Below are 21,696 nucleotides of genomic sequence, written 5' to 3'. Positions count from 1 at the left end.
CTACGAACTTACCCAAGCCTTGAAGAAGGCAATGAAATCATGCATACCAACCTCTGTGACTAATATATTTGTGTAGATATGTTATGAGCTGTGTTGTCAGATACGAATTGTTTATAAGGATTATTTACGGTATTGTGTGTTATACATTTTTTACAAGTGAGAATACGAAGAAGAGAAAATATTTTGAGTTTATAATAGATATTCCGAAAGTGACGCAGATGCCGAATGTGGTAACTTGACATCTATACCATAATTATATCCCGTGTGTTTATTATAGACCGGCACTGGTTGTACACATGTATAAACGCCCTATCTTCTGTTTCGACTGACAGTGCATTCGTGGCACATATATTACAGAATTCTTTATTTCAAGTTCAAATGGATTCGGGTGACTACAGTTCTTCAAATCATCCTAGAAAAGTTGCCCTTATTACCGGTATTACGGGTCAGGTAAGTAGCGTAACAGTTCGAAAAATTAAAAAATTGACGTATTCATGTAATTTGTCATGTAGTATAATTCTGAGATAGTACTTAAATGAAACCTAGATGATTTAAAGATAACATAAAAATTGGGAATTTAAATTGAGGCATTTGACATCTGAAGTCGATTTTCGTTAGGTTAACTCATTACGATGCTTTAGAATTGGTTGAATCAATATTTGATTGGCACTTTTTAAACTTTGGTATCTTCCCACACTACACAATTCCTTGGCCTCACATCACTTAAATAAGCCCCTCGAATAACCCACTAACCTTGTCACATACCACGGCTTAATGTCACTTAGCTATCCCTTCATTTAACCCATCTAACTATAAACGTCAGTCCAGTGTGTGGTGTGGAGCAATATCGAAGATTGGCCTTTTCAACTTTACATCTTTGGTTAAATATTTTAGAAATTCTTCTGCCTTCCTCCCTTAATAATGAGTTGGTACTAGTGGAGTTTGGGGTATAATTTTATTGTTGAGTTGTACAGATGGACAGGAACTTCTTTGCAGTGTAAATGTAACGTGTTGACTTTTGGTTTCATTGATTTTAACTCTCCATTTTTTTAAGCCAGCTTTCTAGTTGGGTCAAATAATCTTGTAGATGTTGTGACGTAATACTTGAATTATCATGAACTGCTAACATAGCAGTGTCGTCTGCAAATGTAGCTAAGTTGTGTATAAACTATTAGGCAGATCGCAGTATATAAGATATACACAGTATAGCCTGGTAGTAGTCCAAGAACACTACCTTGTGTAATTCCTGATTTTATGGGTTGGAGAATTTAACATTATCATGGAATTTCACTTGAAAGAATCTCTCTTCCATATATGATTTCAGTAGACTGTAAAATGGAACACTCAACATGTAAGTTCGAATTAAAAAAATCAATACTTATACACCAAACTGGTTCATTTTTGCGAAAATTTACTTTTAGTATTTGTACCGAAGTAAGTTTGATAATCATTTGTGTGTTGTTTTCAGGATGGGTCCTATCTGGCAGAATTCCTGCTCAGTAAAGGCTACGAAGTCCATGGAATCATACGACGAGCAAGTACGTTTAACACTGGTCGTATCCAGCACCTGTATGCTGATCCTAAGTCTCATCGCCAAGATAAGATGAAATTGCACTATGGAGAGATGACAGATAGCAGTTGTCTTGTGAAGATCATCAGCATGGTACGGCCTACTGAAGTGTACAACTTGGCAGCACAGAGCCACGTGAAAGTAAGTTTCAGTAGTGGCCCGCGGTTACAAAGGTTGGCAGTTCTGCATGAAAAATAGTGTATTTAGCAAATGCATGCTGTTTATTACATCTAAATCGGATAACGCGTGTAATTACAGCTCCTTCTCAAAGTTGACTGTGCACACGAAATTGTACTCCAACCATCTGTGCGCTACACCTCTCCCACCCGGTACAGCTAGTCACGTAGTGGAGATGTGCCCCATATGCTTTTCTAGTTTTTTAAGTCAAATTAACTAAATCCTTCACTCCGATGTTTGTCCATGTATTTTCTCCTCTAAACAGAATACACAGGTGCGGGAGAAAGCATTTTCATGAGTGCAGCAAAAAGCCAATCGTTTCCATTACACATTTCGGTATTAAAATGACTAGTAGGCTACATGATTTCTTCGACTTTTTTCAGAAATTTCAATATTTAAATTTTGTGTAGGACGTCCTAATTTCTTAAGTTAACATGCAATTTCGCTTTTAATTTCAAAAAGGGTTGGTCGATTAGGTTTTCATTTTATTCATTTTTAATATAAAATATTTCCATAGACACACTGACTAATCACATCACACCACCCACAGTACTATAACACACTGGAACTGTAATGATGTACAGTAGTCCAGAAGCCTGTGTGTTCTAACGCAGGTCATAAAGAGATGAGGGTGTTGGCGGTTCTTTTGTATATTCGGAGAGAGCTGCTTCGGTTGCAGCTCTAATGCAGTCTTATGGGACGGTGAAGAAAACCAGTTTTCTGCTGCCAACTACCCTACCTTATTAGCATTTCACTCCAATCATATTGATTTAAACTATCACTGACTACATTGTTACTTCTTTCTTTTAGACATCATCCTGATTGTGCTGTACTTTCAAAATTGTCTCATAATAATCTCTTTCTATTATCTAATATTATTTGAAATATATTAACAACATTCTATGTATTTTAGCTTAATTCTGCTACACAGTTTATTTCAGTGTTTAATTAATAGTTCATAGTATTTTGTTGTTTAATTCGTAAATAACTCTTGTATACATGTAACTCTAATCTAAATCAAATTGTTGAATTCTTTGTAAGTTCATGCATATGTATATACTCTTTTTGCTGGTTGGGTGGAAGAGAAGGCCTTACGGCCTTAACTCTGCCAGCTAAAATAAATCATTATTATTATTATTATTATTATTATTATTATTATTACATTGAGCTTCAGGAACTGCCGATCACAGATCCAAAAAGTACACTACAGCTAAAATTCTCGAGCAGTTCAAGGCTCCTACAGACAGTAAAATCTCGAATCGAAGGAGAATGAATAGGAAAAATAAATGAAACAATGAACTTGATTACATAAAAGCACGTTTTACATTTTTAATTTTTTCAGGCCCATTTAAATGGCGGTTCTGCAGCTCTGCAGTTCTTATTGTAGAGCCGCCCCTGGTAAGTTTGTATTCTTAAGAAGGAAACTCGGCAAGATCGCACAAAAATCAGAGCATGGCCAAGACAACTGTACATCTCAGTTTGATTATGGCTGTCTTGTTTCATAATGTAATTGCACCTGTCCCATTGATTTGTCCTAAAATCCTATTTTGTCTCCATTTTCATTTGACATAAATTTCAAATTTCATTTTGACTAGTGTTCCAAACATGACAATACCATTAAGAGAAAATGATAAGGGTACCGGTACTTGAATATTTTGTGTGTACACATGTTGATTACATTTTCATTTAAGACAGCTATTTTCAGCCGGTGCGCCACGAATGACACTGCGTAACAAATTTTAACTTTTTTTTTGCACTGGGCATGTGATACATGTTTTCTATATAATTTGAGCCTCCTGAATACGAATATGACAATAAAAAACAGTTGTTGGTTACGGTTTTTGAGAAATTGTGAAACGAGCATTGAGCCACTTCCGCCGATTTTGGAATAGACACTGACGCACTTGAACTGCCAACATACTTACTTACTTACTTACAAATGGCTTTTAAGGAACGCGAAGGTTCATTGCCGCCCTCACATAAGCCCGCCATCAGTCCCTATCCTGTGCAAGATTAATCCAGTCTCTATCATCATATCCCACCTCCCTCAAATCCATTTTAATATTATCCTCCCATCTACGTCTCGGCCTCCCTAAAGGTCTTTTTCCCTCTGGTCTCCCAACTAACACTCTATATGCATTTCTGGATTCGCCCATACGTGCTACATGCCCTGCCCATCTCAAACGTCTGGATTTAATGTTCCTAATTATGTCAGGTGAAGAATACAATGCGTGCAGTTCTGTGTTGTGTAACTTTCTCCATTCTTCTGTAACTTCATCCCGCTTAGCCCCGAATATTTTCCTAAGCACCTTATTCTCAAACACCCTTAACCTATGTTCCTCTCTCAGAGTGAGAGTCCAAGTTCCACAATCATACAGAAGAACCGGTAATATAACTGTTTTATAAATTCTAACTTTCAGATTTTTGGACAGCAGACTGGATGATAAGAGCTTCTCAACCGAATAATAACACGCATTTCCCATATTTATTATGCGTTTAATTTCCTCCCGAGTGTCATTTATATTTGTTACTGTTGCTGTGGTCGTGCCAGAGAATCAGTCTTATTGTAGGGATTCGTAACAAGCTATTTTTTACGGTGATGGGTTGTTAGCCCTTCGCCCAACCCCCAAGCTGGAGGACCACCCCTTATCGGCTGTCCACGACTGCTTATTCAATATATTCGCAGCTACCCTCCATATCTGGAGGCCGTCTCCTCTATCCACAACCTGAGGACGTGCCATGCCGTGGTGATAGGGACCCACAATACATGGACTGCCAACATAGAAAACAAAAAATCACATTCAATCGCTTTCACCTTCATCTTGACGGGATAATAAAAGCCTAAACTAACCTAACCTAACCTAAGTGCGTCGGTGTCTATTCCAGAATCGGCTGAAGTCGCTCAACGCTCGTTTAACCGAGAAATTTTTGAATATATAATATATATTCAAAATACTGCTTTATATAATGACTTCTTCTTCTTCATCTATCCCTTGTGCCTTGCAGCATTGGGTCCTCCACCCGTTTCTTATATCTCTCCCGGTCCAATGCCAAGAACTTATATAATGACAATAAGGTTAAATATTCACTGTTCAGAAGATTACAGCTTCTTTTTCTGCATTGTATTTTATACTGGGCACCAGGTACGTCACGAGCTAAAGTCCAACAATAGTCTGCTGGCATATTGGTACTCCACTGTCCTTGGTATCTTCTTTCCATTGTTGAAATTTCTTGATGAAAGCACTCACCATGCTCATCCCTGAATTTGCCACAATTCTCGGGGGAAAATGTCAAGATGGGAGTAAAGGAAGTGAATTTTCAGGGACATTTTACAATCTATAGTTTCATACACCAACAATAGATTTTTCACTAGTTCTTCATAAGTTAGTTCTCTCTTTTCCTTCCAACAAAGATTCGAAGTGATTGCCCTTCATTATTTCTTTAATTTGTGGTCCATTGAAAAGTCCCTCTTTTATTTTTGAGTCGCTAATGGCAGGAAATTTTTGCTGAACACGTTTAAATGCTTCAGTTTTAGGTTTGATTTTCTCAAGCCAGTTTTAGTTGACGTGATTTTTATTTAGGTTAGGTTTGGTTTTCTTAACTTAGAAAGCATGTTGGAATATTCAGATTGTCAATTTCATAAATGAATACAATATAATATTTTATTACTCAGTCAATGACAAATCAATGTAAAATAATGACTTATTTTGTAGTCATTAAGTTTATATACATGAATTACAAAATTGCGAACGTTTTCGCCTATACAGGCATCCTCAAGCAGAGTTATACTATATCTCAATGTCATACCAGTTACAGTCCTAATAGCAGCAGGTTGTCCCACGTCTACATAATTTACATTAAACACAGGATGTTAATAGTGATCCATACAGTTGCTAACTATGCAGTTGTCACATTTTAAACGACATACATTCACCACTCATTGGACTGAACAAGAGTTCCACATATTATGAAGTTTAATTACTACATGGTTTTAACATTTTTTAACATTATTTAAGTTTACTACCTGTAATATTACATTTTAATAATGGAGATGTCCTGTACATAATTAATTTTAAATAGTACTCACCACCAATAGCTACATATATGACATTGAGATATTGTATAACTCTGCCTGAGGATGCCTGAATAGGCGAAAACGTTCGCAATTTTGTAATTCATGTATATAAACTTAATGACTACAAAATAAGTCATTATTTTACATTGATTTGTCATTGACTGAGTAATAAAATATTATATTGGTTTTCTTAGGCTAGTTTAAGTTTACGTGATTTTTTTGTTTACTAATGATTTGGTTTTCTCAGGCTAGTTTCAGTTTGTATACGTGATCTTTTTGTTCAGGTTAGGTTTAGTTTTCTCAGATTAACTTTAGTTTGTTTAACTGTTTTTTTTTTTTTTTTTTTTTTTGTTTAGGCTAGGTTTAGATTTGACAGGCTACTCTTAGATTATTTATGTCAGTATGATTTAGATTAGGTTTCGTTCACTCACAATACAATTTTAATTTCGTTATGTTAGTTTTGGTTTACTAACAGAATTAGAAACCTAAAAGATCATGAAAGAGAGAGCAGAATTAAAAAAAGGAATGAAGCGGAAATAATAAAACATAAAATCTTATTTTGTTCCTTACCCCTTTCGTTGCATGGTAAGAGAGTTAAATGGAAAAGCTGCATATGCAAAAAAGAGGGCATCTTCTACAATTATTATTATTTCTAACTTCACTAAGCAAAACTACACCAGTACTTACATGATCTCACTTCATGAACTGCATTGTTTCTGTATGAATTCTTACTTACATCATTTGTGGCTGTTAGTGCTACAATTTCAGTCATATTGTCTTAATTTATGTTTGCTTTATCTGTAACTCAGGGTGTCTTAGTTTTTCTTCGTTTAATCTGTAATTGTCGTAGTCTGAATGCTTCACTTAATCTGAAAGAGCTTAAAACATAAGCTATATTTCAGCACAACTTGAATTGTTTGTAATCTGAGTATAGGAAAGTGTTAGATTTTTCTTTGCAAAATATTTGTTTGGAACTCTAAAGTCTGGTAAGTCTTTTTTTAGTATTCAGGTTATAATATGAAATGGCTTCAATTTTAATGCAGAATAAATACAGTGGCTGTGTACCGGAATATAGCAATTTATAATAATTAATATATTGACTTTGAGTTGTATTGTAATGACATAAAAAAATTTGTTAGAAAACAATTCTAAACGAGTTATTAATGGAGAAAAATTCGATCTGATGCCGGGAATCGAACCCGGGACCCCCAGTTCTACCCATCGAGCTCTCTAACCACTGAGCTATGCCGAAGCTCAATCCCCAGCACCAGATCAGATCTTTCTCCTTTCATATTTTCCCTTAGTGGCCTTATTCCATGTTCGGCATATTATTGATACATATACATTAAGTCAACAGTCATCACACAAGGAGCGCACTCATTTGAGTGACTTGGTGGCTGGGACTCCACAGTATATAATTATGCACTGTTGAGCAAATGATCTACGTAAAGGTTAATTTTACAGAATTATCTGTTATGGTCACCATTGGTTATTACTGGAGAGAAATTCGTTCTGGTGCCGGGGATCGAACTCGGAACCCCCAGTTCTACGCACTGAGTGCTCTAACCACTGAGCTACACCGAGTGAATTTTTCTCCATTAATAACCAATGGTAACCATAATAGATAATTCTGTAGGATCAAAAAATTAATCTTTACGTAATTGTAGACTGGTTGATAAGTTATTACTCAATAGCATACAAAATTAAAGTAATATATGTTACAAATATATACCTATGTAATTCAAACATGTAGAGTAATGATCCCAAGATATATTAATTAAATGGACAGCTTCAGTTCTTTATGTTATTGTTACTAGTAAATATCTGAAAAAAAGAAATCAAAATCAAATATCATTCAACTGAAAGTTTCAATGTTAAGAAATACTTCATTTGTAGTAAAATAAGATTATGTATTCCTGGATTGAATTGCTGCTCACACTTCGATTATTCATTGTGTTAAACATTAGTTTGTTCACAAATTTATCTTTTGTTTAATTTTCACACACATCTTTGAAATTAGTTTGTTTACAAATTTACCTTTTATTTAATTTTCACACACATCTTTGAAATTAGTTTGTTCACAAATTTATCTTTTGTTTAATTTTCACACACATCTTTGAAATTAGTTTGTTCACAAATTTATCTTTTGTTTAATTTTCACACACATCTTTGAAATTAGTTTGTTCACAAATTTATCTTTTGTTTAATTTTCACACACATCTTTGAAATCAGTTTGTTCACAAATTTATCTTCTGTTTAATTTTCACACACGTCTTTGAAATTAGTTTGTTCACAAATTTATCTTCTGTTTAATTTTCACACGCATCTTTCAAATTAGTTTGTCCACAAATTTATGTTGTTTAATTTTCACATGCATCTTTCAAATTAGTTTGTTCAAATATTGATCTTTTGTTTAATTTTCACACACACATCTTTAAAACGTGTATTGGATGTAGACTGTGGTGTAAATTGCAAACCACATGCAAACCATTGCAAACAAAATGTAGATTTTGTTACTAGGCAACAGAAAACAATGGAGTTAAACGTTTTTACATTATTATGCCATTGCCTACTACGTGTTTAAAGTTTCTCTTATCTTTCGACACTCCAGTATGGTGGGCAATGGTTATTGTTATTTAATTCAATATAGTAAAACCCCGATAAGACGCTGTTCAAGGGACCGGGTGTAAACCGCATATTAAGCAGGACCGTGTATTAGGCGGGTGTATTAATTTTGACTTATATACAGTATCTATTAACATTTTTCTTTATTGAAATACATTATTTTTCGCTCGTTTTCATACTCTCTCTCGCTATCATAATATTAATACTCGATCACAACGCGATAACACGCTAGAAATTCCATTTCACACATCATCTCTGTATTCCTCATCTTTCACTGTTGCTACCTCTCGTCACTGGAACTCTCTGCCGCCTGAAGTCAAGGGCTGCCGAACATTGAAATCTTTCAAATCCAAGTTAGAAAATTATCTTATGACGAGTTGCCAAACTAACTTACTATTATGACAAGTGTTGTATTGCATGTTTCCACGTATTCACATTTTTTTTTTATGTTCTAGTGATATTTAACTTATTTTATATTTTTGTATTCATATTCTCCGATAATGGTATATCTATAATGTGATAAGTTGAGCTATATATAATCATAATTTTCCTTACTGTGTGTACTTAAAATTATTCTATTCATTGTATGCTTTGTACTGCACTATTTTATTACTACTACTACTACTATTATTATTATTATTATTATTATTATTATTATTATTATCAATAATTGTCTTATTTTTTTATACGTTGTATGTCTCATTTATTTTGACCTGCTGTTCACATTTTATTATGCTTTTTCTTTCTTTCTGTATGTTATATATTATGTCTGATTTCTACTTACTTGTTGTTTACATTTTATTATTATTATCTTATTCAGTTTTGTGTGTAAAATTGTAGTGTAGGCCTACTTTGTAAATTTGTAGTGTTTTTTGTAACGCAGTTTTAGTCCTGGTTGAGTGTTAGAGAAGGCCGTATGGCATTAACTCTGCCAGGTTAAATAAATTATTATTATTATTATTATTATTATTATTATTATTATTCATGAAAGGTAATGCAGTATTACTCCATTATGTAATTACTATACTGTACGTCAAAGACATTTATAATACTTTATGTACTGTCCTTAATTCTTTCGAAAAAAAAATCATATACTGTTGTTTGCCATGTGCGTGTTCTCACGTTTATAACATTTCACTTTCCTACGCTTACATCCTTTCGACGTCGCAGCTGCAGTGATTGAGTCGCGATTTTTTATTATCATTCTTAATATCGATGATGGGATTCCTAATGAATCAGAGAGTTGTTTCTGATTAAGAATACTGTTCTCATCGTACTTTCGTAAGATTTCCAATTTTTCCGACACAGAAAGCGCTTTTCGTTTAACACTCGTTGTAATCACATTCACAGACACTTCAATGCACTAAAGGACAACAAACTGACCAGCAAAAATTTCCAGAATTTTATTACTGCCGAGTGAGGAATGCTGTTTGAGAGAGAGGGTTAGCAAGAGGGTGAGGTATTGTAACTGTATGTAGGCTTTAACCGTGCAGGTAAGGAGTCGAATAAGAGAGCATAACAAGAGGGTGGGGTATTGTACAGTATGAAGATTTAAGTGTGCAGGTAAAGGGTCGAATACCAATACTTTTCAGGTTAATGGCACCAGTGAGTTCAATGACCAAGATGTTACAGTACATTGCTGAAAATTACATCGAAAATATTCCACAAAAACAGCGTATTATGCGGGATTTGAGCGCAACAAACAGGGTATTTTGTAAAGGTGTTATATATGAAATGTGCAGGGACCAGACAAAAAAAGCGTATTACATGGGATAGCGTAATAAGTGGGCGCATCTTATCGAGGTTTTACTGTATTTGTATAATAGTTTGTTCAGATATAAGATTTTCAAAGGCGTTTCAAAAATAAAAAAAACAACAGTAACAGATACAGTTTGCAATAAAAATTCGTAAAGGGTGAAAGAGATGTAATACACAGAACTTTTAATTATTTTTAGGTATCTTTTGATCTTAGTGAATACACTGCAGAAGTGGATGCCCTGGGAACATTACGACTACTGGATGCTATCAAAACGTGTGGACTGGAGAAAGATGTCAAGTTCTACCAAGCATCTACGTCAGAATTATATGGGAAAGTACAGGAAATTCCTCAGACTGAAACCACTCCATTTTATCCTAGATCTCCTTATGGTGATTGGCTTGAAATTTTACAGTAGTTTAACATTCTTTTTTATATTTCTTTTTTTTTAATATCACACAATTTTATTTGCTATAGATGAAAGACGTGGTTAATGTTAATTTTTGTATACAGTTTGATCGACAGATGAACAAAATCACTGTTGATACTGCTTTCCAATGACTGAATATTGGCCAGTAATGAATCTCTTACCTTGTTAGTAAAACAGAGTATGCCACGTATTGACATCTGGCAAGGGGAATTGTGGTAGTGGTGGTGGATGTGATGATGAAGTTTTAGTGTGTAATGATTAAGGAACGTACGTTAGTTGGGTCGACCTGGTTGGCGAGTTGGTATAGTGCTGGCCTTCTATGCCCAAGGTTGCGGGTTCGATCCCGGGCCAGGTCGATGGCATTTAAGTGTACTTAACATTTAACGTTAGTTGGACGAGCCATAAGGTACACGTTACATATACTATAGTTGTTCAGTAGGTCTTGTCCCTTCTGGTTGAAGGGCGTGACTTGGTGATTCGTAAGCACAGACATTCGTGTATAGTCATGTAACAAAAAAAGTTGAATGCTTAAATAGCCGTAAGTGATACATAGACTTTAAGATTGGAATATTAAGAGATGTTATATAATATAGGTAATATAAATTATACAATCACACAATTATTCAGAATTATCGGGAACTGAATCCGCATTCACAACAAATTTTTATACTCAAAATTCTTCAGTAATAAATTACTGAAGTGCATGTCACTCTGTGTTTTAGCGATATTGATTTATCTTGAACAACTATAAAGTTTCAAATATAAAAATAAATAACTTTTAGAAAACTATGTACTGATTATATCTTCTTTCCATCGATTTACGAACTTTAAAAAACACAGAGTGAATCAAACGACTGGAATCATACAAATATTTTCCACGTGCTTGATTTTCGATTACTGTAAGTGTTACCAGTATTTGTAAGACCAAATGCTCTACCAATGACACATTCGATTCTAGTAAAGCAGGAAATAGTAATATGCGTTACAAGAGCGGTATGTTGAAGTTTTCATATTCGAGGAAAAGTTTGAAAAAGCGAAACGTAGTTGAGCTTTTTTAATTTCCGAGAATTGAAAGAAAACATACTGCTCGTGTATCGTACATTATTTTGTGCGAAGATCGTTTATTACATACCTGAAAAAGGAATTTCTAATTAGTTGCAATGAAATCTCCATCTTGGTTTCTGTTCAATGACGGCAAATTTGCAAAACAAAAATATCTATCTTCAACATTGTTGCTTTAAAATGTTTTCTGTGTTTACTATACTCCAGCACGCCGTGATACATGTCTGTCTTTTTTTTTCCCCCAGTCTATGTTGAGTCTGGAATCTTGTTGATTTTTTCACGGCTTCTTTAATGTTACTTGCATCACGAATGCAGTAACTTTAGTGGAGTTGTAGAGTTTACTTAATTTTTGCAAATATTTAAAAACAATAATTAACAGTGCAATTTAGGTGAAATTGCAGTGGTAAGTTACCAATTTATAATTATTACTATATTGAACGTCTCTAAAAATAATATGTTAAAAGCCTAAAGCAGTAAAATCAATATGTCACTTAAGCGGTAAGAAGAGGGAAATTGTCATGTTTGTTAGGTTGGGAATACTGAATGTGGAATTTTAGACTTTCCGCGGATTGGTTTTGTGCGAAAACCAAGCAAATACGCACGATCTCGCACAAAGTTAATTACCAGAATTGCATTAAAATACCTTCTTCAAAGTCTCCTTAGTACTGTACCCTGTACCATGTTACAAAATAGTTGTAGATGCAGTAACTAATGTTTGTGTCATTATGACAGTTATCTTTAAATAACTTAAAAATAAGTAGAGATATCTGAAAACAGATTGCACCATTGTTTTTTTTTTTTTTTTGTTTTTTTTCCCCCAGAAAATTTCACATGATTTTGAGTATCTATGTGACCTCCTTTCCATTTAAAATTTCAAAGTTGCATCCAAAATGGAGGCTTTTGAGATAGGTGCAGGCTAGAATCGAATGTGTCACTGGTAGAGCATTTGGTCTTACAAATACAGGTAACACCTATAGTAATCGAAAATCAACCATATGGAAGATATTTATATGGTTCTAGACTTTTGATTTACCCTGTGTATAATAAATCTTCTACTGCAGTAAAAATTAAAAAAAAGAACTTTCTGTTACAGCTTGTGCCAAACTGTATGGATACTGGATAGTAGTGAATTATAGAGAAGCATATAAAATGTTCGCCTGTAACGGAATTCTCTTCAACCACGAGAGCCCAAGAAGAGGTGAAAATTTTGTAACGAGAAAAATAACTAGATCTGTAGCAAAAATTAGTCTAGGCCAAATGGAGTGTATTGAACTTGGCAATTTGGATTCCAAGAGGGACTGGGGACATGCGAGGGATTATGTAGAGGTAAGTTATACTTCAAATTGTATTAATTTCATCAGCTAGCCTATGTCACTTGGTATCTATCTGATTTTTAAATATTTTGAAGCCATCTGGTGTGTAGAATTATGATAACTGTGTGGTAACAGGGAGATATTCTTATGTACTCTGTAATGAAACTTAACGTCAGATGAAATGGAAGACGGTAATGATTAGTGACCGAGATTTTATGTAATATCAAGGTGTCAAATATGTACATATTTATGTAAGAAAAATAAGCTGAATATGTACTAAAATATGTGAAATCATGAAAATATTTAATATCAATATCTGGTAGCTATAGGATAGGTAAGACTCTCCAGTTGTGATTTCATAGAGCACCCGACTTTTTTACTGCACATTACTATTTTTCCATTTGTAGTAAAAGCTTCATCCATCACATTCCATGATTTTATTTTGTCATTAGGGTTGAAGATCCAGGGGCCATTTTAGTTAGTTAAAAGCAGTAAATAAACTCACTTGCACTTTATACTGTAAGTACTAAAACTAGAGAACTGAGTGAAATGAATAACACAACAGTACTGCAAGCACTGTTTCGCTTTACTGGATTAGGAGAAAATGAGAGGAGATGTGGGACACATGCATTTTAGCTGCTCCCTGTAAAAAACAAAGTACTGTACCTAATAAAATCTCAAACTATAAGCATTTACAAACTGTTGTTTGTAAAGTGACATTCCTGTCTCATTCAGGATTATTCCATCCGAGAACCATACTTCCTAATTCCTCAGAAAATCCCATTTCCATATAGGTCTACTAAATTTAAAGTAAAGATGTCAAGCAATAACCTGAAAAGCTATTTATTTAAATCTTTCAACATCTTTCCAGTTTGTTCCTTTACTCCAGCTTCTTTTCAAAAGTCAGCTACTTTATTGCGGCTCATGTCAAACTTTACATGGATTTTCCCTGGAAGGATTAGGAAGAGGGTGGATAAGGTTACAAATTGCATGGGAATGGCTTGCAGAACATGTGCAGAACAATTATAGTTTGAGACAAATCATCTCATCCTCGTCCCATTCCACCACAAGAAGGCAATGCTACTTCCCCATCAGAAGTTTTTTTCCCCCCTTTTAGAGAAGTAAAAATGAATAAAAACCCCTAAATATGTAGATTTATGTAATATCAAGCCATAATATGTAATATGGGGTAAATATGTAAAAACATGTTAGTATCAAATTTTAATATATTAATGGCAATTACAAGATTCGCAAAGATTTGTTATTTAAGTACGGTTAGGTTGAAAGGAATATAATATGTAATTACATAAAAATCCGGTCCCTAGTAATGATATAAAACCAAGTGAGGCTTCTTTTTTATCTGAAGTTAAGTTTCATTGCACAACCTTACTTCATTGGCACGCATTTTATTTTTTCAACCCACTTCATCAAGGTCGTTCAAAATAGTCTCCTTGAACTGTTATAACTCCTTCCCAACGTTGCGGTAGTTTTTGGATGCTGCTTAATTCTCCTTTGAAGTTCAGGTCTGGGATGCGTTGAGTCACAGCTATATTCAGGTTATTTAACATTGCAAAATGTTGACCTTAGGTGGATTTTTCATTTCCGGGAAAAGATCGTAGTCAGGTGGATTCATGGCCGGACTGTGGACTGACTGAGGGAGTGTCCCCCACTTGTAATCGGTCATACGACATTCACTGGCTCAGCGATTTGCAGTCTTGCATTATCGTAGAGAAGCAGCACACCAGACTCCAATAATTCAAACATAAAAGTAAAACCTTATTACAAAATAATTCGTTTTACAATTGAAATTAATGTTTTTACATTGATCACTATAAAATTTTGTGTTTTTGGTGTTTTTCAATGCTTATATGCTGTATTATATTGTGTAGGCTACATTCTTTAACTCAACAATGCCTCCTGTACTATGTACTTTAAGACAAATAAAAAATATGAGGTTGAGGATGAGAATGTGAGTATTGCTACAGCATGTATGAAATAAATTGGTTTATATGAGTCGCATGAATGTTGTAATATGCTGGAAGCCTTTTGACACCATGCATAAGCTGTTATGTGATGTATTTGGTTGTTGTAATAAATAGACCTGTCAGTATTATGCAAATCTGGCTTTCAGGTAGTAGCTCAGTGTATAGTTCCTGGGGTAGCTCAGCCAGTAGAGCATTCGTGCACTAAGCGAAGGGTCCTGGGATCGATATCCGGCCCCGGAAAAATTTTTCCTTGAAATTATTCAAACCTGCTTTACAGGGAGCTACTACCTGAAAGCCAGATTTGCATAATACATTCGTTACTGGAGGTACGTTAACAGAAAGCCACAATTTAAGTCACACAGTATTTGTGTGCACTCATAGTTGAGTTCTGGCGTCTTGTCAGCTCATGTGAGTTGTGTGGATATAAAGGAAAAATTGTGACGGTGTCGTGTATAGTTCCTGGGGTAGTTCAGTCGGTAGAGCATTCGCGTGCTAAGCGAAGGGTCCCGGGATCAATACCTGGCCCCGGAACAATTTTTCCTTGAAATTATTCAGGCCTGTCAGTGTGTTATAAAAAATATTAACTGTTTGATTTGAAGACATGATGCACCAACATAATGCTGTAAGTATTATGGTGTGCTGAAAACTTCACTTCATTTATTTAAAGATAAAAGTCCAAAGTGGTAAGTTTAGATATATAAAATCCTAAACCACACTTTGAAAACATCTAATTTGAGTTTACTTACGTCCTAACAATCCAGGACTTAGTAATAAGTCACGCAGATGATCACAACTGATGTTCTGTATTGATGTTTCATAGGCGATGTGGCTGATGCTGCAGCAAGAGGTGCCTGACGATTTTGTTATTGCAACTGGGGAGTCACATAGCGTCAGAGAATTTGTGGAAGCTGCATTTAAACATGTTGGCAAGGAAATTGTGTGGGAAGGAAAAGGGGAAGCTGAAGTTGGTCGTGAGAAGGGTACTGGAATCGTAAGGGTGAAAATAAACCCCAAGTTCTTCCGTCCTACTGAAGTGGTGAGTTTTAATTAAAATATTAATTTAGTAGATGTAAATTTTGTATTAGCTCTCAGGCTAGAAATTCATGTTCAAACACTGAGATATTGAAATGATAGGTTTTATCTAATTATTCTCGTTTCCCTTTACATCCTTTCAGTATTTTTGTATTCACTGTCATTTCATAAAATGAAATGAATGGCAAAGTTTATGGTGCCATTGTTATCCCATAGATCCTATGGTCAACAGTAGCATGATTGCCTATCCCCTAATGAGACTCATGGGTAAGTTACAACCCAACCATCAGGTTTGAAAGCCATGAGTCCCAGCCTTTGGAAGTCCATCAAGAAAAGCAGAGCATTTATGCACCAACCATTTGAGATTATAAAGAAAAATACGAACTCGACGATATAGAGGTAGTTGGGCCTGGTCATTGGCACTAGAGGAACAATTCCAGGCTTCCTAGCAAAATTTTTGAAACCTCTTTCCCTCTCAACATCTATTTTAAAAGAAATAACTATTGCCACTATCAGGGGTTCCTTACAAATTTAAAAAACCATTGTTATTAGGCTATTTACCTTACTGAACTTTTCAGGATTTTTCACTCTTGTAAACTTTAGTTGTCTGGATAATTTTACCTTAATGGTACTTATTTCATATTGGAGTGAAAATGGCAAGTTGTAGCCGATTTAAGTGAACGCCATATTTTAACCTTTTGGTGGCTACTTCATTCACACACAACCCCCCAGAATGTCTGGAGGACCACACCTGCTGTTGATCGACGGGTCCACTGGACCTAGCTGGGAGATCTTGTTGATCACCAGCTTTCCCTCCTTAAGCCACTGAAGGACGATTTTAGTGCCATAGCAGGTCAGCACTAGGAACAGAAAAGTAGAAAGAGGAGGAAGGAAAGTGAAATGAACCCTTAGGCCTCGAATGCTCTAATGCCGTCGGGGTCGAAGAAAGTAAGAGTTCAGTCAGAGGACTGGATAGGAAAGGGTAAAGAGGGAATTAGGTATTGAATAGAGGAAAATTATACCAAATTTAGTCATTAACTCATCAAGCTGACCAGTGCTTATTGATGAGTAGCCCCTCCCTTTAGTTCAGCTCGTAAAATTATGCCTACTAACAGCTGCACCACGGGAAGTTCTCAGGAATCTTCTATGCCACATCAATAAATTTAAGAATGCAGTTATATTGTCAGACTCCAAAGCAGCTATTCTATCAATCATCTCTAAACACACACCTTCATCCCAAACAGCAGAAATAACTAAAATGCTCTCTCAATTAATATCACTTAATAAAAGAATTGTATTCCAATGGATACCATCCCATTGTGGAATCCTGGGAAACGAGAATGCGGATGCTTTAGCAAAGAAGGGCAGCACTGCTACTTACAGACCTGTTACTAAATCTACGTATTACTCTGTGAAAAGATTTATTAAATCTACATACTTAGACTTCAACAAACAAAATTTGATAACACAATCCCAAGGGAAAAAATGGAACTCTCTGCATCATAATCCACAGTTAATTCCCGATTTACCACAAAAATCGTCTGTAGCTACATTTAGATTGGCAACAGGCCATGATTGTTTGGCCAAACACCTGCATAGAATTGGAATATATCAGTCCCCTAACTGCCCATTGTGCAACTCAAACCAAGAAATGGGTTCGGAACACCTCAAAATCTGTGCTTCAGTAGCTGACCACGATAATATCTTTGAAAAATATTGGAGTGCAAGAGGTCAAATGACTTTATTGTCAAACGCCTGGCATTAGAAAACAACAACAACAAATTTATTATTATTATCCAGTAGCGTAGCATGAAATTTTGAGAAGGGGAAGCTAACTCAAGTTGTCTTTAATGCAATATGAGAAAACGTATTACAAAAATACAGTCTTAAAATAAATAGTAGTCAATGTCAAGTCAACAGTCGAAGATTGGTTGGAACCTCGTAACACCAATAAGGCATGACCTCAAATGGTACATAGTAAAATATGATTTCACAGTTTACACATATCTCTAACAAATAGACACGTATACATATAACATTCGGTCACTCCCTGTCATACTTAGATAAATCACAATATTAACGGTCAATAGATAAAGTATTAGTATTATTACGTAAGTATGCATCTGTATTTTGAGTATGTCCTTCATTGACAGCAAGGGAGTCGGTCATTTGTTTTTTAGATCACACTTTTGTTCGTAAGTCAGTCTTGATAATAGAATTGTCCTAAAAAATTCAAGTAAATTGGTGTCAGGAACTGTTATTTCACTCATTATTTATTATATCAGCCACAATGCACACTAACACTTCAACTGAACACGACTGACGAAAAGAGATAACTCGGAAACTACTTATTTTAAATGTTAAAGCTAGCTTCTTGCGAGCCTTGCGACCAGTGTAGTTTAGTTAGAAAGGGATGGAAAATCTCCGGGGTGGGTTACACAGAAGAATGAGTGTAACCAGTCTGATTGGAAGCTGGTGTGTGCAGGCTTCTAGTTTACTACTGCATCACAAATCATCCTGAGCTACCGCATCACAATATTTAACGCGTAAATATCTTCTCTCTTCTTCTTCAGTCCCTTCTGCTGCTAAGTGTTGGGTTCGCCTCTGCGTAAATGTAAATTCTATTAAAATTAATAAATAATTTTGTCCATAAACTGCAGGTTTATTATGAAATTATTATTAACTGGGGAAGCTGAGCTTTTTAGCTTACATTGGCGCTACGCCACTGTTATTATCTGGTATGCTTTTCTACAGGCAACCTCAAAATTTGAGGAAGCAAAAAAAATGGTATAATAAGATACGTACATATATTGGTAACAGAGCACACACAATGATACTGATCATCACAGTTCTGTTTTTGACTGCAGCTATCAAATACTGAAATTGTCTGTAACAAAATCTTTTTGTTAATATAAATATTTTCTTTACTTAGGACTTACTTATGGGCGACCCAAGTAAAGCTCGTGAAAAATTTGGCTGGAAACCGAAAGTGTCATTTAAGGTAAGTGTACTGGAAATGATGGTATTACAACATAATCATTTTATTTCACTTTAGAAATATTCCTCCCAAACTTCTCGCTGTTAAAGAGGGTTGGATTTTATTGCTGGTACAATTGATTTAGTAATAGAGAGTATTCTAAGATGAATGACAAGGAATGTCCGATTTAACTGAAGTAATTTGCTCCTGTTATTGATAGGTAATGTAGGTAGCTGATGTGACACAAATTGTTGAACTATAACTATACGGAACGTCCATTAACATACATCATACAGGGTGGCACACAAAATGTCATACCATTTATTTTACACATAACACGTATTGATTTGTATTAAAGCTTTACAAAATTATACAGAATTAATAATTAGGATTTGGAATTTTATCTCTAATGCAGAACATGTTCCATATGACCGCCGTTTTGCCTTACAACCTCTTGCTAACGAACCCTTACATTCGTCACCACTTTTCGACACAAGTCTTCAGATAGCGCACGGCACAACTCCACTAAAAGGGCTCTAAGCTGCACCACATTTTCTGGCCTCCATTGGTAGACTTTCTCTTTTAGGAATCCCCATAAAAAGAAATCGCACGGATTAATGTTCTGGCTATGAGGTGGCCACATTTTGCTGCACCCATGTCGATGTGACATCACACGAAGATCAAACATCTCGTGCAGGTAATCCAGAACGGTGTTTGCAGTGTGTGGACGGGTTCCATCCTGCATGAACCACTGTATTTCCAAAGGGAGAACTTTTGCCGTGAGATGGGGGATAAAACTGCTTTCCAACCTGGTTTTGTATCGAACGTGGTTGACAGTTTCATCAAAGAAAATTAGACTGATGATTCCGTGGCTTGAAATTGCTGCCCGTACAGAAACTTTTGCCCCAAACATTTCTTTTTCATGCAGTATGCGAGGAGGTTCCCTCTCCCAGAATCGAACGTTTTGTTTATTCATAACACCGTTCACATGAAAGTAGGCCTCGTCTGTAAACCATGTGTTGTGGAGCACAGCCTCTTCTTCCATTGCCCACAAGCAAATTGTAGCCTCCACTCCTTATCTCTCTCTGTAAGCTTATGCAGAACGGTAATTTTGTAGGGATACAATTGAAGATCTGAATGCATGATCCTTTGCACTGACCGACAACCAATTCCCAACTCGGCACAAGCCCTCCTTGTTGATTTAGAGGGACTTCGAATCAAAGCCACGTGAACCACTTCGATGTTCTCAGGTGCACGGACCCTAGCTCGTTGCGGCCGCTTTTTTTCCAACACAGAACCGTTAGTTTCAAACTGTTGGAACAATCTGTAAATTGTCTGCTTGCTAGGAATCCATCTTGTATTAAAGTGAGCACGAAAACGTCTTTGAGTCCTCACAACACACTTCGTTTTGGCGAAAAACAGAACAACTTTCACCTTGTGTTCAACAATCAATTGCCCATTGTCCGCCTTGTGAAAAATTGATGTTTGTGCTCGTAGCTATGGTTACATCCGAATTGTGATGCTACCTATTGGATTTTCCATGAATTTCGGCATCCACTAGCGCAGTTAGAAACATCGAAACTACAATATTAAAATTTTCATGAGATAATTAAATGGTTTGACATTTCGTGTGCCACCCTGTACAATAAAATTGTTGACCTTATTCATATGACAGTATCGTGTAATAAATTGATGAAATTACTTTTTTTTTGTCATGAAAAGTTTTGCTCTTCTTCAGGATTTGGTGAAAGATATGATGGACGCGGATTTGGAATTAATGAAGAAAAATCCAGTTGCATAATAATATTCTTCTAAGTATTAACAGAAGAAGCTTTGAGACAGACAAATGTATGTCAGGAGTCGTCAGGGCACAAGAGCAAAGTACTGGTATATTATATTTTGAATTTATTTTGTTTATGATTGTTATTGTTAAGCAACGTTTCTTGCACATGGTTTACGCATGAGTACAAGGCGTGTTCTTAAAGTAAGTTCCAAAAGGGTGTAGTAAGTAAACGGGAAGATATTTACAAACCATTTTTGTTGCATTGTATTCCCCACACTTCAATTACTTCTCAACATAATCTCCACCATTATTGAGGCATTTATCGAGTCATGGCACAAGTCTTTCTATCTCCTCATTGTAGAATTCGCCTGCCTGCGATGTGAACCACTCCCGCACTGCTGTTTCCACTTCATCGTCGCCATCAAAACGTTGATCATCGAGGAACTTCTTGAGGTGCAGGAAGAGATGAAAGTCACTCGGAGCCAAATCCGGGCTGTAGGGGGGATGGTCAATTTGTTCCCAGCCAAATTTCGAGATGAGATTTTGGGTGTCACGAGCTGTGTGTGGCCGACCGTTGTCATGAAGCAACACAACTCCGTCGGTCAGCATCCCACGTCTCTTGTTCTGAATTGCGCCACGGAGATTCTTCAAGTTCTGACAATAGGTTTCTCTATTAATGGTTTCACCCCGAGGCAAGAATTCGATGAGTAGGACTCCTTTTCTGTCCCAGAAAACAGTGCACATGATCTTGCGTGTTGACATGGTGTGTTTGAATTTCTTTTTCCTTGGCGATGCAGTGTGCCTCCATTCCATGGACTGCTGCTTCGATTCAGGTGTCATGTGAGACACCCAAGTCTCGTCACCTGTCACGAGATGGTCAAGAAACTCATCGCCTTGCTCACTGTAACGTG

The 21,696-nt window shown here is 35.8% G+C and overlaps 1 protein-coding gene across 1 annotated transcript; it reads left to right on the top strand.

The window, feature by feature from the left end:
- Positions 1 to 66: 66 nt before the first annotated feature.
- Positions 67 to 20,955, top strand: Gmd (GDP-mannose 4,6 dehydratase). Its single transcript, XM_069849411.1, has 7 exons — positions 67 to 450; positions 1,469 to 1,711; positions 10,403 to 10,595; positions 12,789 to 13,021; positions 15,814 to 16,029; positions 18,958 to 19,026; positions 20,741 to 20,955. Exons 1-7 carry the CDS (start codon positions 379 to 381, stop codon positions 20,801 to 20,803), a joined length of 1,089 nt encoding a protein of 362 aa, XP_069705512.1. The 5' UTR covers positions 67 to 378; the 3' UTR covers positions 20,804 to 20,955.
- The last annotated feature ends 741 nt before the right edge of the window (positions 20,956 to 21,696 follow it).

Source organism: Periplaneta americana, chromosome 16, assembly GCF_040183065.1.
Source record: "Periplaneta americana isolate PAMFEO1 chromosome 16, P.americana_PAMFEO1_priV1, whole genome shotgun sequence".
NCBI lineage: Eukaryota > Metazoa > Arthropoda > Insecta > Blattodea > Blattidae > Periplaneta > Periplaneta americana.
This window is presented reverse-complemented; position numbering and strand designations above follow the sequence as displayed.

What these genes read in the sequence shown, in the direction of transcription:
- Gmd (XM_069849411.1), top strand. Translation starts at nt 379, where the DNA reads ATGGATTCGGGTGACTACAGTTCTTCAAATCATCCTAGAAAAGTTGCC. An exon ending in TTACCGGTATTACGGGTCAG is followed by an intron (nt 451 to 1,468) that starts GTAAGTAGCGTA and finishes TGTTGTTTTCAG; the next exon opens with GATGGGTCCTATCTGGCAGA. An exon ending in AACCGAAAGTGTCATTTAAG is followed by an intron (nt 19,027 to 20,740) that starts GTAAGTGTACTG and finishes GCTCTTCTTCAG; the next exon opens with GATTTGGTGAAAGATATGAT.